Raw genomic sequence first — 17,613 nt, forward strand, 5'->3', positions numbered from 1 at the left:
TAAACCTGATTCTGATTTGGGTTTCTATTGTGGACTGAGAGTGGGAAGGGGGCAGGAAGTACCAGAGAGACACTCTGTAATAATCAATAAACCAATTGGAATCAAATGAGCTTGCCTGGTGTTTCAGGGCTGGGTGTGTCTGCACCTGCGTCACACCCTGCCCCGGCATTTCTTCTCTGCCAGCTGAACCGCATCCCTCCCACGGCACGTCCACTCTGCCATTCCCAATATCCTTTGCTGCTGCCTGATTTACAATCTTGCTGTCCGCTCTACATTAGCAAATGCAGTACCATGCAAAAGTCTTAGTTACCCTAGCTACATCGTGTGTGTGTGTGTGTTTTAAATATGTCCTTAAGACTTTTGCACAGTACTGTATTTAAACTTTTCTCCCAATTTCCCCTCTCTCTCCATTCTGCATCTTAGAATTTCCTTACACTCTATGACAGTGCATATGCATATGGCTGCCATGGAAAGAGCTATGTCATGTTGCTGACCTGCTTTTCAGCAGGAATCATGTGCTTGATACGGCAGATGTGAGCTAAGCCAGAAGCTGCTTTATGTGAACCTGTAGAGGGCAGGGATTTACTACTTCTAAAGGAAGAAACCGTAACAGCAATTTCTTGATATGTGGCCCAATTTTGTGGATGTTTGTTTGATGTGTGATGCTCCTTTATTTGTGCCCATCTAGTCACAACAGTCTTGTGAAGTTAAGCAAACTCAGTGTAAGCTTATATTTGCAGTGTATGAGCATCTATACCAAACGTCACTAATCATCTGAAGGAATAACTATTGATGGATTCAGTGGCCTTTCATGTGATTGCATATGAGCTTAGGTTTCACTTTCATGAAATTTTTTTGATCTGCTATTGAATGGCAGAGTGGGGGGGAGGTAATTATCTACTGGAAAAGTTCTGAAAATTTAGTTAACATAGAAACATAGAGCCCAGAGGGTTCATCGTAGGATAATTAAGCAAATCCCTCTGAACTGTAATTATTTCTTCATCAGTCTTAACACAACGTGGGAATAATAAGAGCAGGTATATTTTTGATTAAATCAGTTTACTGATGCAGACATACGAAGTAGGTTAACACATACAAAATGCTGGAGGAACTTAGCAGGTCCGGCAGCATCTGCAGCGTGGAATAAAGAGCTGATGTTTCGGTCCAAGCCAAGACCCTTCATCAGGACTAAGTAGATATTTGCTTTTAGTGCAAACACAAGAAAATCTCCAGATGCTGAAAATCCAAGCAACACACACAAAACTCAGCAGGTCTAAGGAAAAGAGTAAACAGTCAACGAATCAGTCCTGATGAAGGGTCTCAGCCCGAAATGTTGACTGTTCACTCTTTTCCATAGCTACTGTCTGACCTACTGAGTTCTTCCAGCATTTTGTGTGATTTGCTTTCAGTGTGTTATTCTACACTGGACTTAGTTGTCAGCCACAATTAATTGAAACAAGATAGGCAAGGTACTGGAATACAGGGAGAAATTCCTGTTGCAATGGTAAAGAAGTTGAAAATTTCATTTCTGCCAAAGGTAGGTGAAAAATAACGATAATATGAAAGATACAGAGCCTGATTTCTGGAGGGAAATACAGGCTCTTTTAACTCTAGGGATATATAGAAACATAGAAAACCTACAACACAATACAGGCCTTTCAGCTCACAATGCTGTGCTGAACATTTACTTACTTTAGAAATTACCTAGGTTACCCATAGCCCTCTATTTTTCTAAGCTCCATGTACCTATCCAAGCGTCTCTTAAAAGACCCTATCGTATCCGCCTCCACCACCGTCACCGGCAGCCCATGACACACACTCACCATTCTCTGCGTAAAAGACTTACCCCTGACATCTCCTCTGTACCTACTTTCAAGCACCTTAAAACTGTGTCCTCTCTGAAATGTTAGCCATTTCAGCCCTGGGAAAAGGCCTCTGACTATCCACACGATCAATGCCACTCATCATCTTATACACCTCTAATCAGGTCACCTCTCATCCTCTGTCACTCCAAAGAGAAAAGGCCAAGATATGAATAAATACTTTTTCCTTCAGCCTTATCTGAAATGATCCACTCATTGTTCTCTGTATTTGAACATATAAACTGTGAATCATTTGGCTCTGAAATCTTATGTAAGATACACGTCATCTAAGGTGAGAGTTTTTGGTGGCTGAATTGAAGTTCAGTGCGAAGATAAGTAAAGATCAGAGGCTTACCTCTCCACTTCAGCTGTTAGTGCTGACCTCACCTAGAAGAACAAAGGGCATTTATTAATAGAATCAGAATCACTGTCTTAAATGACATGACATTTGTTGAACTTTGAACATGAAATTTGTTGTTTTGCAGCAGCAGCCCAGTGTAAAGACATAAAATTACTCTAAATTACAAAATAACTAGAGCAAGAAAAGGAATACTGAGATAGTGTTCATGGTTCATGGACTGTTCAGAAATCTGATGGTGGAGGGAAGATGCAGTTTTTGAATCATTAATTGGGTCTTCAGGCTCCTTTATCTCCTCCCTGATGCTAGTAGCAAGAAGAGGCCATGTCCCTGAAGGCAAGGGCCCTCAGTGATGGTTGTCACCTCCTTGAAGTTGTCCTCGATGGTGGGGAGGTTTGTTTCCATGATGGAGCTGGCTGAATCTACAACCCTTTGCAGCCTCTTGCAAACCTGTGCATTGGATCATCTGTATCAGGCCATGATGCAACCAGTCCGAATGTTCTCCAAAGTATATCTGTGGAAATTTGCCAGAGCCTTTGGTAACATACCAAACTTCTAACAAAGAATTTCAATGATAAGGTTTAAGATAATGATTGGGAATAATAGTCATAGTAAAAGAATGGTAATAAAGCATCTCCAGAGATAGAAATTGATATTAGGAAGATAAACAGAATACAAGGGACCCAAATTTCTGAACAAGGTTAGTAATTGTACATTGGGAAGAAGACATAGCTGCATAAAGACCGTATAGTAATAAACAACTTGAGAGGAATATAGGAACAGAGGATAGGTAGAGATGGATGTCAACAGCATTCATGTGAAAAGTGATCCCAGAATTTCAATCATCTAGAATGCTACAAGGTTTATGTGCATATGACATAGAACAGTACAGCATAGGAATAGGCCCTTTGGCCCACAATGTTGGTGCCAAACCAATTAAATTAGTGATAATGAACTTGTTCTGTATTCTGAGATCATGATCTCTCATTTTAGATGCCATGGCTAGGAAAGGCATCTTTCCTTCATTTAGTTTGTTTAATTTTGACAGAATTCTGTAGGTTTCAATTCAATCCTCCACATTCTTCTAAACATTAGTCTGTCCTACTGTCCCTGGAATCTCACTGGTGTACCTTTGGCGGGCACGATCTAGGGAACGTATATTTTAGCTTAAGTGAGGAGACCAACCTTCTGTAGTACCCCACAGTTGGTCTCACCAAGGTCCTGCATATTTGAAGTAAGACATCTTGCTCCTGCTCTCAAATCTAACTATGATCTTTGGCATGTCATTGTTTCTTTTACTGCTTACTGCACCATTATGTTTGCTTTTAGAGACTGATATACAAGAACACTCAAGGCTTTTGGTACGCCACTATCTCCCAAACTAATACTATTCAAACAATGCTCCACATTTCTATTTTTCCAAATGCAGTGAATAATTGCTTATTTTCTACTTTGTATTACACCTACCAATCTATCTAAGTCTGGTTGAAGCCTCTTTGCATCCTCCTCACAGTTCACAATCTCACACCATTTAGTGTCACAAGAACTCTTTGAATTACCTCTTGTAATTCAAAGAGGTTGCGGTGCCACAACGATAGCCTCCTACTCAATGTCAGGAAGACCAAGAAGCGGATTATTGATTTCAGGAGGCGGAAACTGGAGCTCCATGAGCCAGTCATCATCAGGGTATCAGAGATGGAGAAAGTCAGCAACTTTAAATTTCTCGGTGTTATCATTTCTAAGGATCTGTCCTGAGCCTAGCAGTTAAGTGCAATTACGAAGAAAGCATGGCAGTGCCCCTACTTCCTTAGGAGTTTGCAAAGATTTGGCATGCCATCTAAAACTTTGACATTATTCTGTAGATGTGTGCTGGAGAGTATATTGACTGGCTGCATCACAGCCTGGTATGGAAATACCAATGCCCTTGAATTGAAAAATCCTACAAAAAGTAGTGGATGTGGCCCAACCCATCACAGTTAAAAGCCCTGCCCACCAATGAGCACATCTATATGGAGCATTATCGCTGGAAAGCACCATACATCATCAGGGATCCCCACAATCCAGGTCATGCTCTCCTCTCACTGCTGCATCAGGAAGATGGTTTAGCAGCTCAGGACTTATACTACCAGGTTCAGGAACAGTTATTACCCCTCAACCATCAGGTTCTTGAACAAGAGGGAATAGTTTCATTCTTCACTTGCCGCATCACTAAACAAGTCGCACAAGTTGAGACCTGGAAACACCAACTGTACTCTTCTCCATAGATGTTGCCTGGCCTGCTGAGTTCCTCCAGCATTTTGTGTGTGTTGTCAATATGATGCCTGCTCTGTCTCATTTTGTTAAATAAAGAGACAATAGACAATAGACAATAGGTGCAGAAGTAGACCATTCGGCCCTTCGAGCCTGCACCGCTAATTTGAGATCACGGCTGATCAACTACTATCAATACCCGGTTCCTGCCTTGTCCCCATATCCCTTGATTCCCCTATCCATAAGATATCTATCTAGCTCCTTCTTGAAAGCATCCAGAGAATTGGCCTCCACTACCTTCTGAGGCAGTGCATTCCAGACCCCCACAACTCTCTGGGAGAAGAAGTTTTTCCTTAACTCTGTCCTAAATGACCTACTCCTTATTCTCAAACCATGCCCTCTGGTACTGGACTCTCCCAGCATCTGGAACATATTTCCTGCCTCTATCTTGTCCAATCCCTTAATAATCTTATATGTTTCAATTAGATCCCCTCTCAATCTCCTTAATTCCAGCGTGTACAAGCCCAGTCTCTCTAACCTCTCTGCGTAAGACAGTCCAGACATCCCAGGAATTAACCTCGTGAATCTACGCTGCACTTCCTCTACAGCCAGGATGTCCTTCCTTAACCCTGGAGACCAAAACTGTACACAATACTCCAGGTGTGGTCTCACCAGGGCTCTGTACAAATGCAAGAGGATTTCCTTGCTCTTGTACTCAATTCCCTTTGTAATAAAGGCCAACATTCCATTAGCCTTCTTCACTGCCTGCTGCACTTGCTCATTCACCTTCAGTGACTGATGAACAAGGACTCCGAGATCTCTTTGTATTTCTCCCTTACCCAACTCTACACCGTTCAGATAATAATCTGCCTTCCTGTTCTTACTCCCAAAGTGGATAACCTCACACTTACTCACATTAAACGCCATCTGCCAAGTATCTGCCCACTCACCCAGCCTATCCAAGTCACCCTGAATTCTCCTAACATCCTCATCACATGTCACACTGCCACCCAGCTTAGTATCATCAGCAAATTTGCTGATGTTATTTTCTATGCCTTCATCCAAATCGTTAACGTAAATGGTAAACAGCTGTGGTCCCAATACCGAGCCCTGTGGCACCCCACTAGTCACCACCTGCCATTCCGAGAAACACACATTCACCACTACCCTTTGCTTTCTATCTGCCAACCAGTTTTCTATCCATGTCAATGCCTTCCCCCCGATGCCCTGAGCTTTGATTTTACCCCCAATCTTCTATGTGGGATCTTATCAAATGCCTTCTGAAAATCGAGGTACACTATATCCACTGGATCTCCCCCGTCTAACTTCCTGGTTACATCCTCAAAAAACTCCAACAGATTAGTCAAGCATGATTTACCCTTGGTAAATCCATGCTGGCTCGGCCCAGTCCTATCACTGCTATCTAGATATGCCACTATTTCATCCTTAATAATGGACTCTAGCATCTTTCCCACCACCAATGTCAGGCTGACAGGTCGATAGTTCTCTGTTTTCTCCCTCCCTCCTTTCTTAAAAAGTGGGATAACATTAGCCATTCTTCAATCCTCAGGAACTGATCCTGAATCTAAGGAACATTGGAAAATGATTACCAATGCATCCACAATTTCCAGGGCCACCTCCTTTAGTACCCTAAGGTGCAGACCATCTGGACCTGGGGATTAGTCAGCCTTCAGTCCCATCAGTCTTCTCATCACCGTTTCCTTCCGAATGTCAATCTGTTTCATTTCCTCTGTTACCCTATGTCCTTGGCCCATCCATACATCTGGGAGATTGCTTGTGTCTTCCTTAGTGAAAACAGATCTAAAGTACTCATTAAATTCTTCTGCCATTTCTCTGTTTCCCATAACAATTTCACCCAATTCATTCTTCAAGGGCCCAACATTGTTCTTAACTATCTTCTTTCTCTTCACATACCTAAAAAAGCTTTTGCTATCTTCCTTTATATTCCTGGCTAGCTTGCGTTCGTACCTCATTTTTTCTCCCCGTATTGTCTTTTTAGTTAAGTTCTGTTGTTCCTTAAAAACTTCCCAATCATCTGTCCTCCCACTCACCTTAGCTCTGTCATATTTCCTTTTTTTTAATGCTATGCAATCTCTGACTTCCTTTGTCAACCACTGTGGCCCCTTTCCCCCCTTTGAATCCTTCCTTCTCTGGGGGATGAACTGATTTTGCACCTTGTGCATTATTCCCAAGAATACCTGCCATTGCTGTTCCACTGTCTTTTCTGCTAGGCTATTCGTCCAGTCAACTTTGGCCAGCTCCTCCCTCATGGCTCCATAGTTTCCCCTGTTCATCTGCAACACTGACACCTCCGATTTGCCCTTATCATTCTCAAATTGCAGATAAAAGCTTATCATATTGCATTACTTCTGCCAGTACTTCTCTCCTGTGACTTTGTTCACATGACAACAATTATTATTTCTTTCATTTTGTATTTCTACAGTTTGTGGTCTTTTGTACATTGGTTCTCTGCCCTGTTGGTGTGGACTTTCAGTAATTCTTTTATAGTTATTGGATTTATTGAACATGGCTACAAGAAGATGAATCTCAGGTCTGCTGTATATGGTGACATATATGTACTTCGATAATAAATTTACTTTGAACTTTGAATTATTATATCTTATTCACTTCCGATCAAGGTGGCACCTGCATACAATGCTCCTTCAGTCGACATCTTCTGGAAAGATCATGAAACCATATATTTCACTTCTTTTACATTTGTTTTTCATCCTGGATGTGATTTTGGAATTGTTGGAGCCTGTGATTTGCCGTTTGGAGATCGTTTGGGTGTTTCAGTGCTCTGCAATCTCCAAGATTTTTCTGGGACACAGAGGCAGCATGCGCAAACCTCGTGGCAAGAAGATTGTGGGATGGGGTGTGAGCTGATGTTCAACTGATTTTTGCTGAGTAAAGCAACGAGGGAAACTGAAACTGAGGTGAATGTGGAAGGTGAGCGTTGGCTTCCTGCCTTTTGATTGCTGATGGGATCGCTGTGCTCCCAAAGAGGGGAGACTGCCTTTTGATTGCTGATGGGATTGCTCTGCTGCCGGAGAGGGGAGACTGCCTTTTGATTGCTGATGGGATCGCTCTGCTCCCAAAGAGGGGAGACTGCCTTTTGATTGCTGGGGGATCACTATGCTGTGGAGACTGCCTTTTGATCATTGGTGGGATCGCTTGCTACAGAAAGGGAAAAGCCTGCTGCTGTGCCCAGAGAATGTTACCCAGGTTTTCTGTGTTTTAGATATGGACTTGGACTATAGATGTTTTTCAGCCTTACAGTTTTTTATATTCTTTGAATTTTTTGCTAGGGCCAAACACTGATCCTTATGGTACCCCATGAGGTGTGTCAATTCATTATTCCCAAAACTCTGCCCTCTTAAGTAGGATTTTATCAGAGTATTTCTGAAAATCAAAGTACAATACATCACTGGTTTCCCCTCTTCTATTCTAACAGTTACTCCTTCAGACATTTCCAATAGGTTTGTCAAATGGCTTCTCACTTCCCAGTTACATTCTGTGAATTGTAGGGGAGGCTCACAGTCAACCCCTGGAAAATCCCTAAGGCAGTTTTCAAAGTAGGCTTGTTCCTTTTTTGGGAAAGACAGAAAGGAATTTCATTGGTTTTCTAAGCAATAAATGAAAATTCTCAGGAGATCTATGGGTATCTGTGATGAGAAAAACAGAGTTACTACCTCCCATTGATGTGTCCTAATGAAATCTGAAACATTTTCTCACCCCACAGATGCTTTGTAATCCACTGAACATTTCCAACATTTTTTGCTCTTAATTCAGATTTACAGCAACTATGGTATTTTTCTTCAGTGTATATATAGAGTTGATCACCTTAATCAAAGCAACTGCTGAACATGGAAGAATTCAAGCATTAAATTCTTGCTAAAAATAGTAGTGTTTAAATTTTAATATTCAGCCTTTTCCAGTTTCTGAAAATGCTAAAGAAGGAAGGAGGAAGGAACTGGTATTTCATAAGGCCGCGTCCTCAGCTCCCTATTTACTTCCCGATACACTCATGACTGTATGGCCAGATTGACCTTAATTCCATTTACAAGTTGCAAGTGACACCCTTGTAGTGGGCCAAATCTCAAATAATGATGAGTCAGAGTACAGGAAGGAGAAAGAGAAGCTCATGACATGGTGTCATGACAACAACCTTTCCCTCAACGTTTGCAAACACAGAGCTGGTCATTAATTTAGGAAGTGAAGGTGTGAAGCACATGCTCCCTTTGTAGTTGTTGAAAGGGTTGAAAGTTTTAACATCTTAGGAATGAACATTTCCTACATCCTGTCTTGGTCCTCCTGTGGACAAAGAAGCTCACCAGTGTCTCTACTTCCTCAGGAGGCTAAAGAAATTTAAAATGTCCCCTCTGTCTCTCACTTATTTTTATTGATGCAACGTAGCAATTGTCCAGATACATCATGGCATTGTTTGGCAGGTGCTCTGCCTGTGACTACAAGAAACTGCAACATAGAGGCATAGAAAAGTACAGCACAGAAACTGGCCCTTTGGCCCATCTAGTCCATGCTGAAACCATTTAAGCTGCCTACTCATATCAACCTGCACCAGGACTATAGCCCTCCATACACCTACTATCCATGTACCTATCCACATTTCACTTGTGTTGAAATTGAGCTTGCATGCGCTACTTATGCTGGCAGCTCATTCCACACTCTCATGACCTTTTGAGTGAAGAAATTTTCCCTAATGTTCCCCGTAAACTTTTCACCTTTCACCCTAACCCGTGACTTCTGGTTGTAGTCTGACTAACCTCAGGGAAAAAGCCTGCTTGTATTTACCCAACGTAACATTGGTGGCTCAACCAAGTGACACCGGAAGACAAAACATTCTCAAAGCTAGGACCCCACACTAAGCACTAAGGAACATCCACTTAAATAGTACAGGTGACCCAGAATACCTGGAGCTTATCAAAATAAACTAAACAAGGTTAAACAATTAATAATAGAATTTAAACAGCAATTAACCATTTAAGGGCTTTAGAAACCTCAGCGCCAAATGCTCTCCAGCTCCCCACACAGGCCTGGAGAGCTCATTACTGTACCTGTCCCCATCCCACGCCCCGCTGGCCAGCACCTGACAGCCCAGGGAGACCTGGAGAAGTCAAGATCCAGGGACTACTAGAGACAGACCTGGTGATCTCGAGACAGGAACTTGAGAAAGACCTAGTGATCCCAAGACAGGCCTAGGGAACTTGAGAAAGACCTGGTGATCCCAAGACAGTCCTGGTGAAATTGAGACCATAAATAAACTTAGGAAACATTGAATAAACCTCGGAAACATGAGGACCATGTGAGACTTAGTGAACCTTGTTGACCTGAAAACCTTGGAAAAGTCTTGAATGTAGACTGGAGAAGTTCGGAACGTGAGCTTAGAACATGGATTAGAGGAACTCAGAATGACGACTAGAGACATTCATAACGTAGACTTGAGAATAGATGGTATCCTTGCCTCCAGCCGACAGATGTCCAAGCCAGTATAAAACCTCCACAGGGTTCATTATATCACAGGGCCTGTCCATCACGGTGTGCACTGTCAATGGTGGAACCCAAGTGCAGAGGAAAGACGGACTTCCATGTAGAGACAGCGCTCTAGAAACCTCAGAGCCAAACACCCTCCAACTCGTTACACACATACTCCACACATTCTTTCCTTCCCCATCCCATCAAGCAGAACATACAAAAGCCTGAAAGCAAGTACCATCAAGCTCAAGGATAGCTTCGATACCACTATTTGAAGATGAATGAATGGTCTCCTCGTATTGTCTGTATGCACTTACAGGCCTGCACATACAGTCTCCCCCCAGTTTACACCCAGCTAACAGTTGTCACTTGTTTCCAACTCAGCTCCTGCAACCTATTAAATCCACGTCTCACTCACAATCCTTGTTCTCTCATCAAACCAGCCAGCCTCAACCAGTTCCTCCCAGCGTTCAGTTATCTTGTTGCCTTATCTTTTGTGGCCCCTCACAGCCCCTCATAGCTTATTATTTTGCAGTTTATTAGTAAAGTTATTGCTCACCGTTAAACTGTCTCTGCTGCTTTGCATTTGGGTCAAGCCTTTACAGTTCCTGACATGCACTGCACTTCCTATGTAACTTTATTCTGCTTTCTATTACTGTTTTTGTACTACCTCAATACACTGTTGAAATTAAATTAAATTCATGGATGGCATGCAAAACTATTTTTTTTCACTGTACCTCTGCACGTGACAATAATAAACCAATTTACTTAGAGGAATGTAAAGCTACAATAGAAAATGAGATTCCAGATACTGAAAATTAACAAACTTAAATTTGCTACTAGTGGTTGTGAGATGATCTTATAAAATTATCAACACATGGAAACCCTGGAAGCTGCTTTTAGTTTCTCAAAAACAAAGTACAGTGGATGCTGAACCATCCTCTAAGCCTGCTGTGTGTATGGAGACAGACAACATTAACATTTCAGAAAGATGACTTTTCATCACAACTGTACTTTTTCAGTTTATTTAATAACAGACATTTCTTGATTTAAGATTGATTGTAAGCTTCAAGGAATATTGAATGGTATCACACTGATATCACTGATATCCAGTGTGACAATATTAGGGGTGCATAAGATGTATTTCATCCAGTGTTTCACCCTTAATGATAAACCAGAAAACAAAATAAATATCTGTTTCAACCCTGGGTAGAGTTCCTGCCAATGGAACTGAATTTCAGAAATGGAGAATACCTTACAGGGAAATAAATGGGAAAATAGGTTTGACAGGAATGTTTTATTTGCAGGCATAGACTTATTATATGGAAAAATATAAAAATATGAACAACATATCACAAATAAACTCTTCTCGGGCTTACAACTGGGTACAGGCATCAATTATAACCAGCATTTTGATGACAAACTCCACCATCTTCATCAGGGATGATGCTGGGGCATGTCTAGTCCAGTGGTATTTATACCCCTGTAGTCCATCCCTCCTGATTGGTTATTCCTCATCCAATCAGGTTTCTGCTCTTCCACCTTGTTTACAATCGAATTCCAATTTTTCGATTGTTAAAGTTCCCACACCACCAGGTTTAAGGACAATTGTTATCCCTCAACCATTGTGCTTCTGAACCAGAGTGGATAACTTCACTCACCCTAACACTGAACTGATTTCACAACCTGTGAATTCACTTTCAAGGACTCTACAACTCATGTTCTCAATATTTATTTATCTATCTATTTATTCCGGTGGCCACCCGTTTCATTTCTACTTCCCACTCACATTCGGACATGTCAGTCCATGGTCTCTCATCTTATCTCCTTACCTGCCCATCACCTCCCTCTGGTGCTCCACCCTCTTCCCTTTCTTCCATGGCCTTCTATCCTCTCCTATCAGATTTTATCTTTTCCAGTCCTTTACCTCTTTCACCAATCACTTCCCAGCTCTTTACTTCACCTCCACCCCACCCCCCCCCCCACCTTCTTACTCTGACTTCTCATCTTTTTTTCCAGTCAAGATGAAGGGTTTTGGCCCAAAATGTTGACTGTTTACTCTTTCCACAGATGCTGCCTGGCCTGCTGAGCTCTTCCAGCACTTTGTGTGTATTACTTTGATTTCCAGCATCTGCAGATTTTCTCTTGTACATGATGGTATATATGTACTTTGATAATAAATTTACTTTGAACTTTGAACTAAAGTTAGATCCCATAGTACTATTTCAGAGAATAATAGGCGAATTTTCACTAGTATCCTGAATAGTATTTCCTCAGTATTAGAAAATTGAATTAACTGGTCATTATCAAATTACAGCCTGAGGATGCGAAGATTGGTTATATACGTTGCCACATATTTGACAATACAATAACAACCATAATTCGAAAGGACCTCAATAGTTGTAAAGACCTTCAGGGTGACCTGAGAGATGCCATATTTTGAATGTTTATCTTTTTTGAAGTATCATTGCCATCTACAATAATTTCCCATACTAATATCCTGTCATCTTCCCACCCTCACTCCATGTTGCTGGATATGAGCTCTGGCTGTATTTTCATGTTATATATGCATTTTATAAACACACCCCAAGATAAAAGCAAAGATTAAGTGGACATTTCCTCCCGGGCTTCTTCACATAGCTCCACTTTTGAGTGGCAGATGGAATGATGTACCAGAGACTTTAAGAAAAGTGAAGAATTTAATTACAGATATCCACTCAGTGGCCACTTTATTAGGTTGCTCCTCTACCTACTAAAGTGGCCACTGGGTGTATGTTCAATGGTCTTCTGCTGCTGTGGCCCATCCATTTCAAGGTTTGACCCATTGTGCATTCAGAGATGCTCTTCTACAAACCACTGTTGTAACATGTGATTATTTAAGTAACTGTTGCCTTCCTGTCAGTTTGAACCAGTCTGGCTTTTCTCCTTTGACCTTTCTCATTACCAAGGCATTTTTGCCCACAGAACTGCTGCTGATTGATTTTTTTTTTGTTTTTCGCATCATTCTCTATAAACTCTAGAGACTTTTGCATGAAAATCCCAGGAGGTGAACAGCTTCTGAGATACTCACACTATGCCCTCTGGCACCAACAATCATTTCACAGTCAAAGACCACTTAGTTCTTCTGATGTTTGACCTGAACAACAACTGAACCTCTTGACTATGTCTGCACGCTTTTATGCATTGAGTTGCTGCCTCATGATTGGCTGATAAGATATTTACATTATCGAGCAGGAGTACAGCTGTACCTATTGAATTGACCACTGAGAACATAATGACTTGCGTTAATAAATTCAGTGAACAATGGTGGATGGCTGCCTATGGGAAAATTAGTTGAGAAGTTTGCTCCTAATTCTGTGCCCCTATTTCAATGGAGTTATTATTTCATCATGACAAAGGAAGAGTATGCCTTCAGTTCCATCATTAGTTGAGGATTTTTAAACAAAAATGATTCAGTAGTGAAGTTATTTATTGCAGAACGAATATTAAGAAAAGAGTAACAATATAAGTTAGCACCATCACACTTCACCTCCTCCCTATCCAGCAAACAACTGTTTCATCAAAATTGATTTCAACATTATTATTAAGTTATCGATCTTACTGAGACAGTTGGGTAGGTGTGGTTCTTTGCTGAATTACTGAATTTTGCTGCTAAGCCTTTTTGCTGGGGAGTTGCTCGGAAAGCTATTATATTCTGGGCTGAAGTCCTATATAGGGTAGTTATAAACCTTACGCATGTTAAAGCAAATTCAGTAATTTCTCTCAAGATTTCCTGGTTTTTTTTTCAAATGACCATTCTTCATTTTGAAGTTTAGGTCGTGAACATCGTTGGGATATTCACCAAGGAACAGCATCTGAACTCGGTCCAAGCCTTGATCTACATGGAGCAGGTATTGCTGGGTAGAGATTAGGAACAGCAGCCCAGGCTTTCTTAAGATCACCTACAACAATCCACCATTGCCTGTGGGATATATTTGATGCATCATTTCCTTAACTGGATAAATCTAAGAACTACTGTCAATTACATAAGCCTTGCTCATTATGTTCGGAAAGATCATGTCTTCTTTGGTAATTAGGTGGCTAATTTCCAAAGGAGCAAGTGGTAATCTAAATGAGCATTTTCTTAAATTGATTTATATCTTTAGATATTTTATACATATGTTCTGAATGGATAGATGCGATGATGTAAATACTTCCTCATGGCTTCCCAGGTGAGCTCTCATGGGAAGTGACTCTATGAGGAGCACAGCAGGAACCTCTCTATGTAGTTAGACCATCTCCCCTAGACACAGACACACACACACAGACACACACAGACACAGACACACACAGACACAAAACACAGCTCTTTCTTTATTCACACCCCTACTTGATCTGCAGTCTTTCCTTGCTTCTGTCTTTTTTTTCTCTCTCTCTCTCCCCCTCCCTCTCTCTCTCTCTCCCCCTCCCTCTCCCTCTCTCTCTCTCTCTCTCTCTCTCTCTCTCTCTCTCTCTGTTTCTCTCTCTCTCTCTCTCTCTCTCTCTCTCTCTCTCTCTCTCTCTCTCTGTTTCTCTCTCTCTCTCTCTCTGCACACAGTGATTAACTGAGCTGTCACATCGTCAGGCTGCGCACGTTGATAAACAAAGAGAAGGTTCTGTGAATGGGGTTCTCCTGTGCGAGAGCTGGGGATTTTATTTTTGGACAATCTTTCCTTTATAGAATATCTCCTTGTAACAGACTGACCCATCTATTCTCAGTTATTATAAAGGTGAGCCTCGGTTTTATATAGCTACACGGTTTGTATTTGAATCTCATAGTGAGCTACTGCAGAGTCTGGCTGGATTTTAACCAATGATGTTGATTGTATGTTAGTCTTGTATGTTTATTTTAATCATAAATATTTTTCTGGTCTTTGCAACCTATTAATTTCTTGTGTGTCTCTTGTATATTTCAATCTATTTTTATTATGTATTTCACTGCAGCCACTGATTAGCTGTTTGAAAGTCATGTTGCAGTTTGAATATGAGGCAATAGGCAAGAGGTTTCACTGTGAAAAACTGTACGGTTCCTCCGTAGCCCATGGGGTGTGATAGCTGGTTGAGGAGGGTGAGGGGTGGTGGTTAACAAATTTTATAATGGACCACATTTTCTCTGTGGCTTCACTCTGTGTATGTTACATGCCAAATTCTGTATATAAAACAGCACTCAAATTGGGTAGAAATGTTCTTGTTTCTCCCTGATGGGTTATTTAATGAAATCAGTTGGTAATTGAATCATACAAACCAGGAACTCCTCAGATCTCTTTTCCAATCTCTGCTTAGTTAACTGATTGCAGTGAGAGCAGTGGAAGGGGTGATATAATCATTTACCTCAGAGGTAAGGTGGTTAAGTCATGTAGGGCGCTTTCTCCAGAACACTGTTCGGTGGCTCAGCCAAGCAGAGAGCTTGTGAAAGCAGTGTTGGGCTTGATCCCAATCTCTCCTGCACTTAAACAGCCTGTGGACATTTAATCAAGAGTAACCCGCATTTGGAGAAATAAATTATTTGCAGGTTCTGTAAACACTGTGTGAACAAGATTCTGTTTCTTCAAAGAGAAAATAAATGGATACAACTGACATTTGCAAAGAATGGACTCATATTCCACATATTTAACAAAACAGAAGTAACCGTAAATACCCTGAGCATCTGCAGTGCAAGGAAAATACCATCTAGCTATTATTGAGATATTAATGGGAAAACTCCGATGCGTGTACAGAATGCCTTTACTTACGGAGTTAGTAACCTTGTTAAAGGAAGTTGAACTATATGCATGGATCAATAGACAATAGATAGACAATAGACAGTAGGTGCAGGAGTAGGCCATTCGGCCCTTCTAGCCAGCACCGCCATTCACTGTGATCATGGCTGATCATACACAATCAGTACCCCGTTCCTGCCCTCTCCCCATATCCCTTGACCCCACTATCTATAAGAGCTCTATCTAACTCTCTCTTGAATGCATCCAGAGACTTGGCCTCCACTGCCTTCTGGGGCAGAGCATTCCACATATCCACCGGTCTCTGGGTGAAAAAGTTTTTCCGCATCTCTGTTCTAAATGACCTATCCCTTATTCTTAAACTGTGGCCTCCAGTTCTGGACTCACCCATCAGCGGGAACATGCTTCCTGCCTCCAGTGTGTCCAATCCCTTAATTATCTTATATGTCTCAATCAGATCCCCTCTCATCCTTTTAAATTCCAGTGTATACAAGCCCAGTCGCTCCAATCTTTCAACATATGACAGTCCCGCCATTCCGGAAATTAACCTTGTGAACCTACACTGCACTCCCTCAATAGCAAGAATGTCCTTCCTCAAATTTGGAGACCAAAACTGCACACAATACTCCAGGTGGGGTCTCACCAGGGCCCTGTACAGCTGCAGAAGGACCTCTTTACTCCTATACTCAATTCCTCTTGTTATAAAAGCCAGCATGCCATTAGCTTTCTTCACTGCCTGCTGTACCTGCATGCTTGCTTTCATTGACTGATGTACAAGAACACCTAGATCTTGTTGTACTCCCCCTTTTCCGAACTTGACTCCATTTAGATAGTAATCTGCCTTCCTGTTCTTGCTGCCAAAGTGGATAACCTCTCATTTATCCACATTAAACTGCATCTGCCATACATTTGCCCACTCACCCAACCTGTCCAAGTCACCCTGCATTCTCATAACATCCTCCTGACATTTCACACTGCCACCCAGCTTTGTGCCATCAGCAAATTTGCTAATGTTACTTTTAATCCCTTCATCTAAATCATTAATGTATATTGTAAACAGCTGCGATCCCAGCACCGAACCTTGCGGTACCCCACTGGTCACAGCCTGCCATTCCGAAAGGGACCCGTTAATCACTACTCTTTGTTTCCTGTCAGCCAGCCAATTTTCAATCCATGTCAGTACTCTGCCCCCAATACCATGTGCCCTAATTTTGCCCACTAATCTCCTATGTGGGACTTTATCAAAAGCTTTCTGGAAGTCCAGGTACACTACATCCATTGGCTCTCCCTTGTCCATTTTCATAGTTACATCCTCAAAAAGCTCCAGAAGATTAGTCAAGCATGATTTTCTCTTCATAAATCCATGCTGACTCGGACTGATCCTTCTACTGCTATCCAAATGTGTCGTAATTTCCTCTTTTATAATTGACTCCAGCATCTTTCCCACCACTGACTTCAGGCTAACCGGTCTATAATTCCCTGTTTTCTCTCTCCCTCCTTTCTTGAAAAGTGGGACAACATTAGCCACCCTCCAATCAGCAGGAACTGTTCCTGAATCTATAGAACATTGGAAAATGATTACCAATGCGTCCACAATTTCTAGAGCCACCTCTTTAAGTACCCTGGCATGCAGACCATCAGGTCCTGGGGACTTATCAGCCTTCAGACTCAACAGTCTATCCAACACCGTTTCTTGCCTAATATAAATTTCCTTCAGTTCATCCTTTACCCTAGTTCCTTTGGCCACTATTACATCTGGGAGATTGTTTGTGTCTTCCCTAGTGAAGACAGATCCAAAGTACTGTACAGTACAGTGTACAACACTGTACAGTAGCCACAGGCATATGATTAAGGAGCAATATTGATAAAGTCATTGGACTATGCAGGTAGCCTG

General features: G+C 41.6%; 1 protein-coding gene across 2 annotated transcripts in view; it reads left to right on the plus strand.

Annotated features, from left to right (window-relative positions):
• Positions 1-14,603: 14,603 nt before the first annotated feature.
• The window catches only part of LOC140740224 (3',5'-cyclic-AMP phosphodiesterase 4B-like), a 458,171-nt gene continuing 455,161 nt past the window's right edge, over positions 14,604-17,613 (plus strand). Inside the window, exon 1 of one of the 2 annotated variants that reach the window (XM_073069300.1) lies at positions 14,604-14,732. Coding sequence is in view for 1 of the 2 variants with exons in the window: in XM_073069298.1 (XP_072925399.1) it covers positions 14,625-14,732 (108 nt within the window). In the remaining variant the exon portion in view is untranslated. The remainder of the gene's footprint in view (positions 14,733-17,613) is intronic. The other variant, XM_073069298.1, reaches the window with a different exon arrangement.

This window comes from Hemitrygon akajei, chromosome 16 (genome assembly GCF_048418815.1).
Source record: "Hemitrygon akajei chromosome 16, sHemAka1.3, whole genome shotgun sequence".
In the NCBI taxonomy this organism is placed as follows: domain Eukaryota; kingdom Metazoa; phylum Chordata; class Chondrichthyes; order Myliobatiformes; family Dasyatidae; genus Hemitrygon; species Hemitrygon akajei.